This window comes from Ovis aries, chromosome 3, assembly GCF_016772045.2.
Source record: "Ovis aries strain OAR_USU_Benz2616 breed Rambouillet chromosome 3, ARS-UI_Ramb_v3.0, whole genome shotgun sequence".
Taxonomy (NCBI): domain Eukaryota; kingdom Metazoa; phylum Chordata; class Mammalia; order Artiodactyla; family Bovidae; genus Ovis; species Ovis aries.
In genome coordinates, this window is record NC_056056.1 from 96,242,335 (window position 1) to 96,262,203 (window position 19,869).

The 19,869-nt window shown below is 47.2% G+C and overlaps 1 protein-coding gene across 14 annotated transcripts in view; it reads right to left on the reverse strand.

The window, feature by feature from the left end:
- DCTN1 (dynactin subunit 1) overlaps positions 1 to 14,145 on the reverse strand; it is a 29,824-nt gene extending 15,679 nt beyond the window's left edge. For 8 of the 14 annotated variants that reach the window (XM_042248118.1, XM_042248117.1, XM_042248116.1 and 5 more), the window contains exons 1-4: positions 3,176 to 14,145; positions 1,321 to 1,566; positions 952 to 1,030; positions 718 to 752 (exon numbers count right to left, since the gene is read on the reverse strand). In XM_042248118.1, coding sequence (XP_042104052.1) covers positions 718 to 752; positions 952 to 1,030; positions 1,321 to 1,566; positions 3,176 to 3,208 — 393 coding nt within the window. In that variant the 5' untranslated portion in view covers positions 3,209 to 14,145. The remainder of the gene's footprint in view (positions 1 to 717; positions 753 to 951; positions 1,031 to 1,320; positions 1,567 to 3,175) is intronic. The other 6 variants (XM_042248121.1, XM_042248120.1, XM_060412355.1 and 3 more) reach the window with 1 other exon arrangement.
- Between the last annotated feature and the right edge of the window lie 5,724 nt (positions 14,146 to 19,869).

The window sequence follows — 19,869 nt, forward strand, 5'->3', positions numbered from 1 at the left end:
CTGCATGAGGAGTTGGAAAGGGCAGAGTTAGAGAACAGACTTAAACAACACACTGTGGTAGCTGGTCAGACATCTTGGGTGTAGGTATTAAGACCAACAGGCGAACACCGGTATGGGAGGAGCAGGTCACTGTCAAGGCCAGGGTAAGTGAGATGAGGCCTCCCTCAAGATCAGCTTCCAGGAGGTCCACACCCTGCCCAGAGGAGCTGGAGAGCTGGGAGCCCCACCTCACACACCCTGTGCAGAGCAGCGGAGGGGAGCTGCAGTGGGCCCTCTACATACAACCTGAAAAGATGGCAGAGGGCCCAGCTCCTTTCCACTTACTTGTGAACCAGAGAGCACCTTCCTCCTCCAGTTTTCACCTTACCCCCTACCCTACATCCATCAGATGACGGCAGCCTCAGGTACCAAAAGGTAGGAAGTTGGCAACAACACTGCTAGGGGCAGACCGGTCCTCCCTTTCACCCCCAGCCTCAGTTCCAACAGACCCAGAGCTTCTGGGCGTTGGTAGCTTTTCCCTGCTAGCACCTTTACACCTAAAGCGGCAACTCACACCCAGAAAAGTTTCCTTCTCAGGGAGGACGGAGCCTGGAAAGGCTAACTCAGTTCACTGCCTCGGGCGGAAGCAGCAGACAAGTAAGACCTAGCATGGGCCTCCCTCCTTTCTCTTCTCCCTCTGTCCTCCATGACTCCCCACTGCCATCCCTGACCACTTACCAGTTTGCTGGTCTTTGGATTTGAGTCAGCTCCCTCTGTAGAATGCAAACAGAAACAAAGCATGCGTTTGTGTGGAGGGACAGGAGCAGAGGACGTCATGGCAGGGTAGGCAAGACGTAACAACAACATATGGTGGTGACAGAAAGTCTCAGGATGCACTGCGGCCCCCTGTTCTGGGGAGAAGTCCTGGGGACTCCTGCGTGTGAGGGGGGAACTTAAGTGGGTGGTTGTTACCTCTTCTGAGGACCTTTGAGGCAGAGGAATCAGGTGTCTCTGGTGAAGTAGTATCCGCTCCATCTTCAAATACCTGGATCTGAGGCCACAGAATAGACTCAGTATAGCTAGATCAAGGCTGGATGTAATACGGGCCCCTCTTCAGGCCCTAAGCAAGCCTAGAATACAGGGCAGATTCCCTAAGCATAGCTCTCGATCTTCCCTCCCTCGTTACCTCCCACTCTCCCAACCAGAGACTCAGGCTCATGCCCAGGAAAAGAGAACACCAACACACCAGCTGCACATGCAACAGCACGTGTATACACACACACACACACACACACACACACACACACACACACACACACACACACAGCAGGAAGTGCGTACCTGGGATTGGCGCACAAAGATGCCATGTCCTTCATCGCAAGTGAAGTACTTCCTGCCTTGGACGGTTCCATCATTCTTGCCTTTTGCTTCATCCAGGATCACACCTACCCATTTGCCAGTAGCAAAGAGTGTGGCTCCAACATAGGCCACGGTGCCACGGTGGCCTTTTCCAATCACCTCCACACGGGAGCCCACTCGCAGGGGCCGGGCACTTGCCTCAGCACTCATTCTGCTGCCACTGGGAGTCTGAAAGACACACGCAAACATACACAGTTAAGAGCCTCAGGTTCAGGGTGTCATCCTAATATAAAAGAGAGGCCCCAGTCAGCATCCTGGCCTGAAAAAGGACCAGAATTCACTTGCCTGAACCTCATTCTCAAATTAGAGTGCCCCCCGCCAACACCTACCAAATTTATTTTGGAAAAATGTCAGTGTTATGTTATAAAACTTCTTCAAACTCCCCTGGAATCTGTGAGAATTTTTAGGGGTTTATATTTAACTTTAATAAATCAGAATTCATTGATAGATCTGTGAATGTCACTCCACATGGCTACTTTCTCAGGAGCACTGTCCCCTAGGAGGGGAATGAAGCTCAAGCGAGTTAACTGTTTACAGTGGTTCCCCACAACCCAGTGCCTGACATAGAAGCCGGAGCTGGGAAGATGGGTGAGCCAGTGAGTGTTCGCGCAGAGCCCAGCTCCCCTCCCTGCCTCTGCCTGTCCTCCCTGAGGCTCACACGGCTCTCTCAGGCCTCTCCCTTTCAGCGGCACACAACTGGGCCTCCTCTACAACCTGACCCCACCCCCCACCATGACACCCTGAGATGCCTCACCAAGCCCATTCAACCACTTAACTCCCTTCTTCCAGGCCTCAGCCCTGGTCAATTGACTCCATCTATAAGCTTTGGAGATCCTTCACTCATGCTATCTTGCTACAAATAAATAAATATATAAAGGCTAGGCCAATCTGGTATCTCAGATCTGTCCTGCAAACTGTCCCCCGACTCTGCCTAGTGGCCCAAATGAATAGGCAAGCCAAGGGAATAGACTAAACATTGTCCTTGGGAAGCTCTCGGCTTCTGACATACTCGTGATGACAAGACATGAAATTAGGTCCCAAATAGGCCCATGGCTTAGAAGAAAATCACACCTAAGCCATTTTTAGCAACAGCAGCTCCATGAACCAGGGGCCTCGCAACAGAGAATGAGGCATGAAGAAGTGACAGCATGGACCTGAAGACCTCACAGGGCTCCCTTCTGATGCTCCCGCTTGGCTTCCTAAGGAAGCTCTGCCAGAGCCAGTCACTGCCCAACTCTCTTCCCCAAAGAACTCATCCAAGAAGGCGAGGATGCCATTCCCAGGGGCTATGAGAGGCCAAATCATACCTGGGACAGTTGAGCAGCTCTCATGGACCTGACAATAAAAGGAGCTAACAGGCACATCAGGGCTGGCCCCAAAGTCAGAGACTGTCACCACCGTCCTAACCCTAATAAACCTCAGGACCAGGTGGACACACAGTGGCTACAGAGCCAATCTGAGCCAGAAGAGCAAGAAAGCAAGCAACAAACAATAAAGGCCATTCCAACCCACCAACCCCATTTGAAATCCCCAGGACAAGTCCGGCCCCCTCAGGAACCTCTGGCCTGTGGTCCAGCTAGAGTCAAAGGTCAGGCCTCACCAGTACCCACAAAGGGCCCAACTCTGGGAAGGGACGCCTATGCTGTCTAACCCCATCAGGGCTGTGAGTGGCCCCGGCCGAGTCCAGCTTTGTCTCCCAGCCCCCACAGCACTGTCCACAGGCACCAGGCCTTCTCCAGCAGCCCTCCCATGGCCATCCCAGATCAGGGCCACTTACCCGGCTGTACACGTGCCTCTTGCTCTGGGCCATGTTGCTCACTCGGCCTCCACCCCCACCCCCAGCTGACCAAAGACAGAGAGAAAAGGCAGAGACCTAGGCAGGAGGGCTAGGGCTCCAGGCCCTCATGGACAAACACAGAAGCCGGCAGGCGTGGCCCTCCCCCGTCCATGGACCTCACTGGGTGGCCTACTGGGGTAGGGGAGGGAATGGAGAAAGGGGCTGAGGAGCAAGTCCCCTCTGCTGCTGGAGGATTCCTGAACCCAGAGACACCGAATCCTGCTTGCCAGCTGATGAGTCTCACTCTGCGCTAGTGCTGCTCTAGACTTGTCAGGAACCGAGCTAGCCTCTGGGTCCTAGTGCCCCCCTGCTGCACCTGGGCCAGTCCAGACAGACAGCGAGGAGGCGACGAGGGCCCACGCCACAGACTCTCAACGCTCACCTCTAGAGGACACTGTCCTACGCTGGGAGCACAGCCCTGATGACTCTCCTGGTCTGCACCCCCTCACCCTCTGCCACCCGCCCACCCCCACGATGTTAGAGGGCAGCAGCCCTGCCAGCTTCAAGTGACACTTCCAAACAATCAGCTGCCAGGGCCTCTCCCAGCCAGAAGGGTCTCTCAGCCCCTTCTGATGCTCTTCCTTCTCCCTCTCCTTTCTAAACTTGGGAGCCCGGTTCAAACCCACGTGATCAGGGTTTAAATTTCAATCTCACCCTGGGCCAGAGCAGCCAGGCCCATGCCCAATATATAGCAAAGGAAAAGCAGCAATAGAGGCAACTCCACACACACAGACACACACACAGAGACACACACACAGACACACACACAGACACACAGACACACACACAGACACACACACACAGACACACACAGAGACACACACAGACACACACACAGACACACACAGAGACACACACACAGACACACACAGAGACACACACAGACACACACACACAGACACACACACAGACACACACACAGAGACACACACAGAGACACACACAGACACACACACAGACACACAGAGACACACACACAGAGACACACACAGAGACACACACAGAGACACACACAGAGACACACACACACACAGACACACACACAGAGACACACACACACACACACAGACACACACACAGCAAAGCAAGTCAAGTACTCCAGCTTCCCCCAAATTGGCAAAGGTTGCCATGCCCCTAAGTAGCCAACGAGACTGTCCTAGGGTCTGACCTATGGCTCCCCCAGGTCAGTATGCATGTAGGGCCTCTGGGCCGAGAGCTACCTGTCTTGTCCATGCTGGGCTTCACTGGCCGAACAGGGTCTTCCTCAATTCCACTTTCTAAGGAAAACCAGATAGCCTAATAGTAGAATGACAGCCAACAGCCAGATATAGGGCCCCTAAAACACCTCTCCACATCTCCAATGCTGGTCAGACCCCCTAGGAAACCATTTATCTCTCCTGCAACATATCCATGCTGCCCCCTCCTTTCCCTATTCACCATTACGCAGGGCCACGCAGCTCCTTGCAAACTGGACTTCTGCATGTTCAGAGCACCTTACAGTCTACAGAGCACCTTAAAAAACACTCGTTAGTACTGTGGTTAACAGTACCAGTTCTAGACTCAAGACTGCTTACATTCAATTCATGGCTTCACCATTTGATAGCTACAAAAACTTGGTCCAGCTGCTTAACATCTTTGCGCCTCAATCTGCTCATTTGTCAACCGCGGGCAGAGAACATCTCAGAGCTGCTGTGAGGATTAGCTGAGACAATCCATGTATGACATTTAGGACAGCGCCTGGTATTCAGTGAGTACTCAACAAAAGTTAGCTAATAACAAAAGTTATCATCAAATCCGGACATCAAAATAACCCCACAGAGAGGCAGGCTAGGAACAACACTGACAAGAAGCTGGGGCTCGGAGAACTGAGTGACTTCTCTGAAGTGACACAGAAGACAAGGAGAGGAGCCAAAACTGTAGCCAAAGCCTGAATCAGAACCATGTGCACTGTTACCCTCTGTTACCACACATAGTTCTAGGCCTCCAAAACACGCTCTTCCTCTGGACCACATGACCTTCCAAGATTCAGAGGAGCACACATCTGAGGACACCACAGAGCTCCCCAGCAACACAAGTCTATACACTCATCTAACTTCTCGGATGCTGCTTCTTCTATAAAGGGAGACTGTCACCTGGCATATCTACATTAATACTCAAATACGATAAAGCATATAGAAGTGCTCTATAAAAAGTGCAAAAGCTCGACAGGTCTTAAATGTCTAGGCTATACATATTATAAGGAACCTCAGAGAGGAGCAAGGTGAGCTAGAAAGAACAGGGGTACTTGATTATGCCTTATATGAGGGGTTTTTGCGGGGCGGGGGCTGGAACATGTGGAAAGGAAAGGCCTACAAACATAATTTGTGACGACAGCATGAGTAGACAAAGGATAATTCTGCTTGAGTGGGGAAGATTAAGGATGCCTAGCTTGGCTGAAATAAAGAATTCTAGATGAGTTCTCCTATCAAACTGTAAGCCTGTTAAGGCAGACTCCACAATGTTTCCTCTTTATGATTCCGTCGCTCTTGGCACTCGGTGTCAAATATTACTGAAAGAACTAACACTGATGTTGAGATGTATTAGAAGGTAAATATGGATAGATTTGGGAGTTTAACAACAGGTAGAGATAGATGAATTGGATCCAATAGCAACAGGAAGCCAGACTCTTCCCGAACAGGAGACTGGCATAGTGAAAACTGTTTTAGGAACGTCAAACAGGTGGCAGACAGAGGGATGGGGCTGAGGCATAGCAACTTGATAAAGACAGGGATGACAGCAAGGACGCTAACGGCAATAATGAGCAAGGGCGGTAGGAGGTCTGAACTAGGCTCATAAGAGAAAAAGAAAGGGAAGAAGAAATGGACCAACTCAGAGACACTACCTAAAAAACACACCAACTCTGAGAAGGAACTACAATAGATCAAACATGCGGAAAGCAGCAGCAAGCAGGCCTGTATGGGCTCTGGAGATGGACAGATCTGGGAACAGCTTTGGTCTCCCATTTCCTCACCGGTATCACTCTAGGTAACATATTTTCGGAGCCCTCGTTACCTTATCTGAAAAAAGGGGGGAAATAATACTTATCTCACAGGGATGCTGTGAAGATTAACTAAGACAGAAGTAAAGCACTTAGCACAGCGCTTAGCACAGAATATGTGTTCAACAAACTGCAGACACTGTCTTCATCACCACTGAGAGGGTTCATCAATGGCAACTGCACACAGTAGGAACTCAGATGTTGCACAAATAAGTGGATGGACAGATGAGTGCATGGATAAGTAAAGGAATGAATAAACCTGGGATTTCTCAAGCAGGAGCAATGAGAATGATGGTAACAGAGTTGAGAAGGGAAACCGAACATGTTAAGAGAGAGGAAATAAGTCACGAGGTCTTCTCAGGGCAAATTTAACTGTGACCACTAACATATGAATTTCACGATCTCCTTCCAACACGAACCTGTGATGAAGACAACACGGGTTCCATTATTTCCGTTTTACAAGTCTCAAAAGTCAAACAACTCATCTAAGTCTCATAGCCACTGGGGCACATTTGACTAGCTGGAAACAGCAACCCACTCCAGTATTCTTGCCTGGCAAATCCCACGGACAGAGCAGCCTGGCGGCTACAGTTCATGGGGTCGCAGAGAGTCAGACACGACTGAAGCAACTAAACAACAACAGGTAGGTGATCCTTCAACAGAATCTTTGGGACCCGTCCCAAGTCACACAGAACAATTATAAGTTATGTGTTACCCCAACCAGAAGACAGATACTCCCTGGATTTCTAATCCATCTTCCTTCCCAATGACATTAAAAATTGCTTAAAAAAAAAAAAGTAGGAAAACGGGAAGAGATGAGGGACACAAATCTAAGTCTGATAAACAGGTTACCAGTGGACTTGGTGAACATTTCAGAAATGGCAGGAAAAGAAGCAGACTGTTGGGAATTAAGGAGGAACTGGTAAGGAGGAAGAGTCTGTACCATTTCCACCTTGCTTTTTACTGGTATACCAGTATCCTTTGAGCCCCTGACCTCTTCTTGTCTCACCTTACCAAACCTTGATCCTGGGCTAACCCAATCGTTTGCTTTCTCTGATTCCACCTATAGAGGTCTGAAATTCAGGCAGTCTGACAGCAGGGTCCACACACTTGAACTGAACTGCATTAGGCACTGGGTATTTTGATTTGGTTGCAAAGAGATAAAATGAAACATAAAGGTAATCAGCAAGATATGATTTTCTTAAAACCAGGGTGCAGTTGCACATCTCTAAAAGCACTAGTGGGGGAGGGATACATGTGGATAGAAGTCCCTCAAGAGTCAGGAAAGGAGAGGGGAACAGAAGCCTGGGGACTGGAAGCTTGGAAGGCTGGATTCCTGATATACCCAGAAAGAAGATACACGGAGCCTTCTGTTCCTGCCTTGTAAATCTCAGAGACAGGACCTAGACCCTAAACAGACTTTTTTTTTCAACCTCTCCAAGCTCTTCATTTATCCCCAGAAATTTCTGTAGCCCTCTCCCAAACTGAAAACAGGTCTACTCCCTCCCAGGATATTCCCCTCTAGGAATACCCAGTGACCGCCAGACCCGCTTCCAAAGGGCCCAGACTGCCAGCAAGGAAAGCTACACAATACACCTCACTTATCCTCAAGAAAGGCGCTTTTGCAGGAAGGCGACAGGCACTTGAGTGCAGCCCTCCCAGAGCTGGTGGGAGTCCTACTTAACAGACTATTCAAAGTTCCTGCTGCTTCCTCCCCTCGATCAATCAACAAGCCCCTGGCACTAGGACCCTGCGGACAGGGAACCCTGAGCCTGCGCTGTAGAGAGAGAGATGCACCATTTCACAACTTCAGCAAAACCCAAAGCAGCCAGCAAAGCCACAGCCACCTCGGCTATGCTTGGCTCTGCCTTTTGGGCAGCTCACCAGCCACTCCCCAGAAGCAGAGCATTCTGTCCTTTCTCTTTTTAAACCCACGTCATCAACTGATCATAACGGAAATCAATCCCCTCAAGTCACCAAGCAAAGGCGTATCCATGGCAACCTCAAGAGGAAGGACACAGAAATGATGCTCCAGTGGCTGCAGCAGGAAAAGGTAAGTCCATTCTCTTCCATCCATGCCATCTCATCATTCTCTTTCACTCAGGTCAGGTATGCACCTTACCGACAAATTCTATCACACCAATGGGGAAAACACCAAAGCTGAGTGTTAATAATGTATGTTATTATGAAAGGTTATAGATCTGCCTAGTCCCATAACTGACGGAAAAAAATTTTTTCTGGCTGACTGAGACAGATCTCTTTTCTTATTCACCATCTCAAGTGACACAGTGTCAGCCTGCAATACGTAACAAATCGTTACAGTCACTTGTCCTTCTAGTCAGGCTGCTGGGAAGTCACATCAGGATTTCAGAATTCCATATGTAGTTGCAAAAAGATAGCAGCAACACTGACCCCACCACCCTGCCCACCCATCCACTATCATACCCACAGACCTGCCTGGTAAGGCTCCCTCCTTATCAGCCCTAAACTCCAGCCCCTCAAGACCAGAAGCTGGGACTTGGGAGTAAATTTCTGCCTTTCTCTGATGCCTCAGAGAAGGCATGGCATTTCTGCAGAAGTAAGAGATTCATCAAACATAAATACTACTGTTCCATGCCTCAATTTCTTCTTCTGTAAAACACAGGTAATAACAAAACTTTTCTAACAAGGCTGAAAAGCACTTATAAGAGTGTCTGGTAGGACACACTGAATAAATGACAGCCATAATTATTACGAAGAAGAGGAAAAGAGAGACCTCGGTGCAGGATTCAAGTTCAGAGGGTATGCAACGTTCTTGGAGCGCCCTTGAGTCTGCTCTCTTTCCCTCTCCTCTCTGGACAGTCATTTCAAGCCTTCCCTTGCCACTCTCAAGTCCCTGTTCCTATCTGAGCCCACACCAGAACCCCTCCCCCAACAGACAACCTTGCTGAGAAAGGAAACGGACCCTATTTGCAAATTTAGATGTGTCCATCATTGCCTCTTTCTTCCTACATTCTTCCCCTTTTTTCAGTCATTCCTCTTCAAAAGAAATGATGTCTTCTCTTCAGAGGCAACCCTCCACCCTCCTCTGCGACCATCTTTTCCGTTGTACCTTCAAATGCGACCTCTCATCAGATAACCCATGCTCGAGACTTCCAGAAAAACCTGACGCTTGTTTCTGCTACTCCTCCACAAGCTGCCACCATCTTCCTTTCTTCCTTCCTTGCCAAACTACTCAAGTACACCCTCCTTATCCTCACTTTCCATCCACTCTTCAATTCACTTGCCTCCTGTCCTTACGACTCCACTACAGCTGCGCACACTAACAAAACATAAGAGTCCTGGTAACCACAACCTCTTAACTGCCCAAGCTCCACGTACATTTTCCAAGCTCATCCTCCTCGACCTCCCTGTAGCAACAGAGGCTGCTGATTCTCCTCCTGCAACTTTTTCCTCTGTGGCTCCCTGGACAACATTCTCTTACCTTGCCCACTAAGCCTTGTCATTCCCTCTATCATCTTCAGCCTTCTGCAAGCGTGACTGGGATCATCCATTTCAACGGCATCATGCACCACCCCAAGGCACAAACTCTCTTCTGAACTCCAGACCCACATTTCCACCCATCTGCTAAGCGCCACAGACCCCCAAATTCAACGGGACCCAAAACACGTGGAATCTTCCCCCAGAAAATGTTCCTCTTCTATATTCTCCTTTTTACTGGTACCACCATCCATCCAGCATAGAAAACTGAGTCATCCTGGACAATTTCCTCTCTTGTTCTCAATTAATTAGTCATTACATCAGGGAATCTCTGTCTCTACAATCTGATTCCTCCCCTTCTTCCCATCCTCACTAATCCTTAATTCAGCCCGAAGCCAAGCCCAGGTTATTACAAGATTCTCCTGATGTTCCTTATCCAGATCCTCCCCTTTCAGTCTATTTCCACAATTAGCTTCCCAAAATATAAGCGCATCACCTCCCTGCCTGAAAACCTCCAGAGACTTCCCTCCCACAAAAGTGCATCTTAGAGCAAAACTACAGACCATTAAAACCTGGCCTCATTATGAATCTAATCTCGTCAGTCACCCCTTCTTTGATTCCCAAATCCTCTTAGAAACTTGGATCCATCTCTTATGCTTCTGCAGATGTTGCAAACATCACCATGTCCTTTCTCTCTCTTCATCTTCAAGGCTCTACTTACTCATCACCTCTTTCCTGAAGATTCTCCTGATGTCTCCATATGGAGCTGTCATTCCCTTCTCTGCACTCACACAGATCTTTGGAAATATCTCTATTACAAGACCACATTTTCCTTACGATAGCAAAGTGAAGTGAAGTCGCTCAGTCGTGTCCAACTCTTAGCGACCCCGTGGACTGTAGTCCACCAGGCTCCTCCGTCCATGGGATTCTCCAGGCAAGAATACTGGGTTGCCATTTCCTTCTCCAGGGGATCTTCCCGACCTAGGGATCAAACCCAGGTCTCCCGCATTACAGGCAGATGCTTTAACCTCTGAGCCACCAGGGAAGCTTCCTTACAGTACTGTCTTCCTTATCCCATCATGAATTCCTCCAGGGCAGTTTTTAATCATCTCAGTTATCCTAAGCACTGAACAGAGAAGATACTCAATGCTGAATAGAAGCCTGTACCAACATCAGGCTCTAGGGATATAAGTTGGCTCTGATAGGTTTCCCAGAGACACCATGGGGGAAATACAACATACACCCCAGCAAAGGTAGCTCTTTCTTCTCCAGTTAGGAGCCTAAAAACTAAAACTGCAGGGACAGCTCCAGTTCCTATGGAATTCAGTACTGGCAAAAAATCTCAATTTCATATGCTTCTAAGGTAAAAGGACAGAGAAAGAAAGACCCCTAGGCTCCAGAGGAAGTGTAGACCTGGGAAAATAGCTTTCGTAAGGTTTTAGGAGTGACAAGGATCCAGTCTCTGTTTCCTTGAAACCCTCAGTGGATACGTCAGAGCTTAGGGAAGTCAGATTGGATAACCAATTTGTCAGCCAAGTACAACCAGTACAAGCTGGAACTTCGAAAGAAAAATTATATAAAACCACATCCAGAAACTTCAGGATGGCAAGGACCCTAAGATAGGCTTGAATCAGTCAACTGCTCAGCACTTACCTTCTCAAAGAACTGAATACCCAGTTCTCATTTCCCTCGGCATGGGACAGGTAACCCAAGCCACCACACACCACCTGCTATCTTTAAACAGGCTAAACCTAGGAATCCTCTACAATACCTTCTGACCTTTAACTCCAAAGAGCTGCTAACAATGTCAGATCTGTCAGAGTACAAGTTATGGCAGCTGTGAGTCATGTACTATGATATGCCCAGCCATTCTGACTCCTCCCTAACAACTTCGTTTCCTCTGCACTCATGCTCAGTCAGGCCCAACTTATCAGTTCTTTCTCAGTATCGTCTCCTGCATTCTTCCTTTCTCCTCCGCTACTACTGTCATCACTTTGCTCTGCCGTGTCATAGCTTTGAGAACCAAGACAAATCGTTTACCCTCTTTGGTGCCCCGTCTATAAAACAGGGTTACAGCTGCTCTGCCTACCTCCCAGGAAAGGCTGTCTGTGAAAAGTTCTGTAAAGTGTTACATAAATAGAAGGCATTCCTATTGTCACCATCCTAGGCCATCTTTACTGGTATGTGAAGCCTGTCTGGCTCCCTGCCTCTCTCCCTCCTCATTTCCAACCACATCATACACTACAGGAGGACTACTACACACTGTAAAATATCACTTTGCCCCAAATCTTTCAGCGACGTAACATTTCCTACTTGAGTCAAACCGTTCTGGATCTGACCTATCTCCACACCACTGTCAAACGCTTAGGATGCTTCTCCTGGTTTTGTAAGCCCCACTCGTCCTTCAAAGTCCTGCTACAGCTCTACTACCCTCCACGCAGGAGGATGAGATTTAAGAGACAGGAATCTGAAACAATGCCAGGGAGGAATAAAGAACAATTCAGTTTGGGGAAAACATGGTAGAAACACGGTCATCTCACACTTTAAGAATCTTTTTTTTCTTTTGGCTGTGCCACACAGCTTGTGGGATCTTAGTTCCCTGAGCAGGAATTGAATCTGACACTTGGCAGTGAAAGAACTGTCCTAACCACTGGACTGCCAGGGAATTCCCAAGACTCATCTTTTAAAGAGGAATTATATTTTTCACTTCTCTGATTCTAAAAGATAAGCTAGGGATCAACAAGATGGAAGTTATAGAGATGTATTTTAGCAACATGAAAAACTTCCCTATTAAGCTATCTAGTGATGAAATGGGATGCCTTACATTCAGTAAATTCCCCATTACTAGAAATGTTCAAGCCCAAACTGGCCATTGGGCAAGAATATTTTAGAAGGAATTCAACTATCACAAGATTTGAAAGAAACAGTAGCGCTCTTCTAGTCCAGTCTCCTATTTTATAGGCTTGGACAGGGGAAGAGATTATTCAAGGCAGCGCAGCTTGTTCTGGAAGGCAAGGAATAGAACATGGTCTCTTTCAACCCAGAGACTTACACCCTTGTGCTCAAAGTGTATGTGGTCCACGGACCATCAGCATCACCTAAGAACTTGTTTAAAATGTAGAACCAACCAAAGCATGTACTTTAAACAAGACCCCTAGGTGTATGCACCATTCAAATTCGAAAAGCACTGACCTAAACTACCCCTTCCAAATCTTGAGTTTCCAATTCTGGAACTCCATTTTCCAAACTGTCTTATATGCTAAAGAGGCAATACCCAAGAAAAATAGTATTTTCCACCCGAATTTGGGAAACTGCATACTATACTTCCAGTGGGAAATTCTTGGTAAAAATACTATTAGCACATTGAAAGCTGAAGTTTCTAAACATGCACGTGCTCCGTGCTAAGTTCCTTCAGTTAAGTCAGACTCTTTTGTGACCCCACAGACTACAGACTGCCAGGCTCCTCTGTCCATGCGATTCTCCAGGCAAGAATACTGGAGTGGGTTGCCATGCCCTCCTCCACAGGATCTTCCCCACCCAAGGATAGAACCTGTCTCCAGCGTTGGCACGGGAGTTCTTTACCACTAGCGCCACCTGGGAAGAGAAACTTGAACCATGAAGTTTCTAAACATATTTGAGCACAAAAAGCCTTTTGGGAAAAAAGTTGTCATTTACTACTATCGTTAACATCCCCGTGCCTTGGGCTTCGGCCGTAGCCTAGGTAAAGGACGTCAACCTTCACCTCATTGTTCCCTGACCCTCAGTGCCTTAAGCATACTGGACTGGCAAGGGGTCAGGATGAGCTTGCTGGTCTCCAAACTGGAACAAAAGACGGTACATTTCTAAATCACCACCTCTTGAAAAACAGCGGAGCTCCTCATCTGTGTGATTTAGAGTGGGGGATGCGCAACATGACTGCTCAAGAGTCACCCTGCCAGTTAAGGCGGACCCCAGGAATGGGAGACAGACACACCAAACGCATATCGGCCTCCAGCTTTAGTCCTCTTTTTTCTTTTTTCTGTTTGACACAACTTTTCAACCATGTGCCCCACTGGAAACCTGTCGCTTGGAATAGGTTCAGGAGTGCCTTGCACGTTCCCAGGAAAGGAGGGGAACCCCTGCAGTTCCGGAAGAATTGGGAGACGCAATCACTCTGGCCCCGCCAAGCTGAAGAGCTCAGGCGGGTCAGATCAGGCCAGACCCAGGCGGGTGCCCACCCCCACCGCGGCCCACCCCTGCCGACCCCTGCCCGGCACACCGGGCTCCCCGCCGCGCCCCTGGCGAGCGCCGAGCCCCCAGAACACAGCCAAGAGCCTTGCGAACACGGCGGGGGAGGAGGCAGTTGCCATGGTCGCCGCCTCCGTACCTGTACTGTCAGGGGCTCCGCGCCCGGCTCCGGGCCCCACTGGCGACCGACGCCCAAGCCTTAGCGGGGTCCCACCCCGCCCGCACGGGCTGCCCGCCGTGCCGCCAGACCCCTGTAGGCCCACTCCAGGACCTCTAGTCTCTGAGGCCCAGAGGCGTTCTGGGTCGGGGGGGACACGCTAGTCTTCCCCGAGGACCAGCCCGGGTTAAACCCTGCGCGCTGAGCGCAGCCGGGTGGACTTCGATCAGGCACAAAGCTGGACACCTGGAGCGAAATTTGCGCGTGCGTACTGTACGGGAAGCCGATTAGGACCGCGGGGGAGAGGCGCGCGGTGGCCGGCGCCCTCTGCCGGCAGAGGGTAGACGGCGTAGAGAAGGCCTGGACGACTCTTGTGTGGTCAAAGCTCCCACACTCGCTGCGCTTTTGCGTGCTAGGCTATTAATTAAAACAATAGTGGTAAATATAAAATAATGAAAATGTACATAATGGACTTTGGTAGTTTTTAATTAAAAAAACACTTGGGCTGGAGTCGGGGGGCTGTGGGGGCCGCAGCTGCCGGGCACTTCAGCTTCGCCACGGCTCGCAGGCACCTGGCGCGCTCCCGCCCGGCAGTCACGGCTCCCCAGACGAGTCCGCTCCGACGAGGGGCGCCGAAGAAAGAGCCCAAGAGGAGATCTGCGAGATTGTCAGCTAAATCGGCTCCTGCAAAAGTAGAAACGAAGCCGAAGAAGGCGGCAGGAAAGGATAAATCTTCAGACAAGTCAAATAAAAGGGGAAAAAAGGGAACAACGGCCGAAGTGGCTAACCGAGAGACTAAAAGGAGAGCCCAGCCTTTGATGAAGCAGAAGCCAAGTCTGATTAATATCACACCCTATCTGCCTCCCTTCTTGTACAATCCAGACGATTATTTTTATCAACTATTTTGTAAACGCAAGTTTTTTGACAGCTCTAAAAACATTTTTTTAAAAGAATCCTCTCTCATTCCACTTTTTAAGTGTAAGTGCTTTTTTTTTTTTTTAAAAGAGGTGAAATCATTTGCTGGTTATTTTTTGGCTCAACCAGAAAATAGTGGGATATTGAATATGGGAGGTTTTGGTTGTCTTGGGTGTCAGTAACATTCCATAAATTGATAATGAGCTTTTATACTCTATAATATAAAGCACACTAAATGGCAGTTTGGAGTCAATTGTGCATTCAATGTGTTGGATACTATTACTTCTCTTCCCATGTTTTTGGTAGAATTGTATCCTATAACAAACCACTGCTTGATCTTGGCTCTCCTGGTCAGAACTTTGTGCCCTGTAGCATCTTTAGTCGTGGTGGTCCAGTTCTCCTAGTAACATTGTTAATGTGCTGTGAGCGATTGAAAATTTGAGTATGTAGTATGACATTAAATTGTGACTGGTGGAATTTCCAATATTGTACTGGATATCCTGTTAAGGAAAATTTGCCTCCAAATTTAAGCTGTAAAGTTCTAGGAAAACTATTCAGAAAAGAATCAAAACTACATGATTTTTTTAGATTTTTGGTATAAATGTTCAGAATTATGTACAAATTAAAATGTCTATGTACTGATCCTCAAAACAACCAATAAAATCTCAGTTATGAAAAAAAAAAAAACATTGGAAAGTACGAATTCCTTGACCCAATGAACCCACTTCTAATGATGCCAAAGAAATGAAAAAAAAAAAAAAAGAACAAGTGTTCAGACATCTTTGTACAAGGATCTTGGAAGAGTCAGGATCTGATAAACAATGGGTTCAATTCTGTTTACCCACTGTCTCAGTCTTTGAGTTGTTTACTTAACCTCTCCCAACCTCTGTTTCATCTTTCATAAAATGAGAATGTTAAGGATAGAACCTGCATTATTTGGTTGTTCGTAAGTTTGAGTGCACAGAAGGCAATGGCACCCCACTCCAGTACTCTTGTCTGGAAAATTCCATGGACAGAGGAGCCTGATAGGCTGCAGTCCATGGGGTCCCTGAGAGTTGGACACGACTCAGTGACTTTACTTTCACTTTTCACTTTCATGCACTGGAGAAGGAAATGGCAACCCACTGCAGTGTTCTTGCCTGGAGAATCCCAGGGACGGCGGAGCCTGGTGGACTGCCATCTATGGAGTCACACAGAGTCGGACATGACTGAAGTGAGTTAGCAGCAGTAGCAAGTTTGAGTGGATTCATGTAAAGAGCCTGAAATGTAACTATTGCAATATTATGTTTGTCTCAGTTAATCTCAGATTGAAAAACAACCTGAAAAATCCATAAAACTGTTGGTGGGGTGGAAGTGGGGGTGGTAAATGGTAGGAAAGATGAATCTCTCCACTACTGCCCCTCTTTTCCCCATTTCATCATCTAAGTATTTCTGGAGAGGACTCTCGAGAGTCCCTTGGACAGTGTGGAGATCAAACCAGTCAATTTTAAAGAAAATCAACCCTGAATATTCATTGGAAAGACTGATGCTGAAGCTGAAGCTCCAATACTTTGGCCACCTGATGTGAAGAGCTGAGTCATTGGAAAAGTCCCTGGTGCTGGAAAAGATTGAAGGCAGGAGGAGAAGGGGGTGGCAGAGGATGAGATGGTTGGATGGCATCATCAACTCAGTGGACATGAGTTTCAGCAAACTCCAGGAGATGGTGAAGGACAGGAAGCCTGGTGTGCTGCTGTCCATGGGGTCACAAAGAGTCAGACACGAATGAGCAGCAACAAGTATTTCTTGTTATTATTCTAAATAGCTAATGCACTAGTGTGATTCAAAACCTCACTGCAACCTCTCTCCCTATCCACTCCTTCCTCCTTGCACACTGTAGTTAACCCTTGGTGTCAGTTTCTCGCTCAGCAAATTGCTCAGCAAGTGGCTCAGTTTCTTACTCCTCCCACTTCTTATCCACAAGACAGCATACTATATACACTTGTACCTTACTGCTTCACTTAACAGTATATCCTGGAGACCTTTCTAAATCAGTAAATAGAGATCTTCCTCATTCATGTTTTGAGCTGCATAGTACTCTGTTGCATGGAAACGTAACTTGTTAACCATCCTCTTCTAGTGGGATAACAATTTTTGCTATTGCAAATGATGCTACAATGAATCACCTTGCACATATGACATTCCATATGTGAGCAGGTTAATCTGTAGGATACAGCTGGGCCAAATATTAAGTGTATCTATAAGTAGAAATGGTCTTTATCCCCTGCAGTTAAAGAGAAATGGTATAAAATATAAATTTAAAGGCTCAGTTAAGTTCAGTTGCTCAGTCGTATCCAACTCTTTGCGACCTCATGAATTGCAGCACACCAGGCCTCTGTCCATCACTAACCCTCAGAGTTCACTCAGACTCACGTCCATCGAGTCCGTGATGCCATCCAGCCATCTCATCCTCTGTCGTCCCCTTCTCCTCCTGCCCCCAATCCCTCCCAGCATCAGAGTCTTTTCCAATGAGTCAACTCTTCACATGAGGTGGCCAAAGTACTGGAGTGTCAGCTTCAGCATCATTCCTTCCAAAGAAATCCCAGGGCTGATCTCTTTCAGAATGGACTGGTTGGATCTCCTTGCAGTCCAAGGGACTCTCAAGAGTCTTCTCCAACACCACACTTCAAAAGCATCAATTCTTTGGTCCTCAGCTTTCTTCACAGTCCAACTCTCACATCCATACGTGACCACTGGAAAAACCATAGCCTTGACTAGACGCACCTTAGTCGGCAAAGTAATGTCTCTGCTTTTGAATATGCTATCTAGGTTGGTCATAACTGTTCTTCCAAGGAGTGTCTTTTAATTTCATGGCTGCAGTCACCATCTGCAGTGATTTTGGAGCCCAAAAAAATAAAGTCTGACATTGTTTCCACTGTTTCCCCATCTATTTCCCATGAAGTGATGGGACCAGATGCCATGATCTTCGTTTTCTGAATGTTGAGCTTAAAGCCAACTTTTTCACTCTCCTCTTTCACTTTCATCAAGAGGCTTTTTAGTTCTTCTTCACTTTCTGCCATAAGGGTGGTGTCATCTGCATATCTGAGGTGATTGATATTCCTCCCGGCAATCTTGATTCCAGCTTGTGTTTCTTCCAGTCCAGCATTTCTCATGATGTACTCTGCATAGAAGTTAAATAAGCAGGGTGACAATATACAGCCTTGACATACTCCTTTTCCTATTTGGAACCAGTCTGCTGTTCCATGTCCAGTTCTAACTGTTGCTTCCTGACCTGCATACAGATTTCTCAAGAGGCAGGTCAGGTGGTCTGTATTCCCATCTCTTTCAGAATTTTCTACAGTTTATTGTGATCCACAGTCAAAGGCTTTGGCATAGTCAATAAAGCAGAAATAGATGATTTTCTGGAACTCTCTTACTTTTTCGATGATCCAGCGGATGTTGGCAATTTGATCTCTGGTTCCTCTGCCTTTCCTAAAACCAGCTAACATCAGGAGGTTCACGGTTCATGTATTGCTGAAGCCTGGCTTGGAGAATTTTGAGCATTACTTTACTAGCGTGTGAGATGAGTGCAATTGTGTGGTAGTTTGAGCATTCTTTGGCCTTGCCTTTCTTTGGGATTGGAATGAAAACTGACCTTTTCCAGTACTGTGGCCACTGCTGAGTTTTCCAAATTTGCTGGCATATTGAGTGCAGCAGTTTCACAGCATCATCTTTCAGAATTTGTAATAGTTCAACTGGAATTCCATCACCTCCACTAGCTTTGTTCGTAGTGATGCTTTCTAAGGCGCACTTGACTTCACATTCTGGGATGTCTGGCTCCAGATGAGTGATCACACCATCATGATTATCTGGGTCGTGAAGATCTTTTTGTACAGTTCTGTGTATTCTTGCCACCTCTTCTTAATATCTTCTGCTTCTGTTAGGTCCATACCATTTCTGTCCTTTATCGAGCCCATCTTTGCATGAAATGTTCCCTTGGTATCTCTAGTTTTCTTGAAGAGATCTCTAGTCTTTCCCATTCTTTTGTTTTCCTCTATTTCTTTACATTGATCGCTGAGGAAGGCTTTCTTATCTCTTCTTGCTATTCTTTGGAACTCTGCATTCAGATGCTTATATCTTTCCTCTTCTCCTTTGCTTTTCACTTCTCTACTTTTCACAGCTATTTGGAAGGCCTCCTCAGACAGCCATTTTGCTTTTTTGCATTTCTTTTCCATGGGGATGGTCTCGATCCCTGTCTCCTGTGCAATGTCACGAATCTCCGTCCATAGTTCATCAGGCACTCTATCTGTGATCTAGTCCCTTAAATCTATTTCTCACTTCCAGTGTATAATCATAAGGGATTTGATTTGGGTCATACCTGAATGGTCTAGTGGTTTTCCCTACTTTCTTCAATTTAAGTCTGAATTTGGTAATAAGGAGTTCATGATCTGAGCCACAGTCAGCTCCTGATCTTGTTCTTGTTGACTGTATAGAGCTTCTCCATCTTTGGCTGCAAAGAATATAATCAATCTGATTTCGGTGTTGACCATCTGGTGATGTCCATGTGTAGAGTCTTCTCTTGTGTTGTTGGAAGAGGGTGTTTGCTATGACCAGTGCATTTTCTTGGCAAAACGCTATTAGTCTTTGCCCTGCTTCATTCCGCATTCCAAGGCCAAATTTGCCTGTTACTCCAGGTGTTTCTTGACTTCCTACTTTTGCATTCCAGTCCCCTATAATGAAAAGGACATCTTTTTTGGGTGTTAGTTCTACAAGAATCAGTGTACATGTATTTACTCTTGCCTGGAAAATCCCATGGACGGAGGAGCCTGGTAAGCTGTAATACATGGCGTCGCTAAGAGTCGG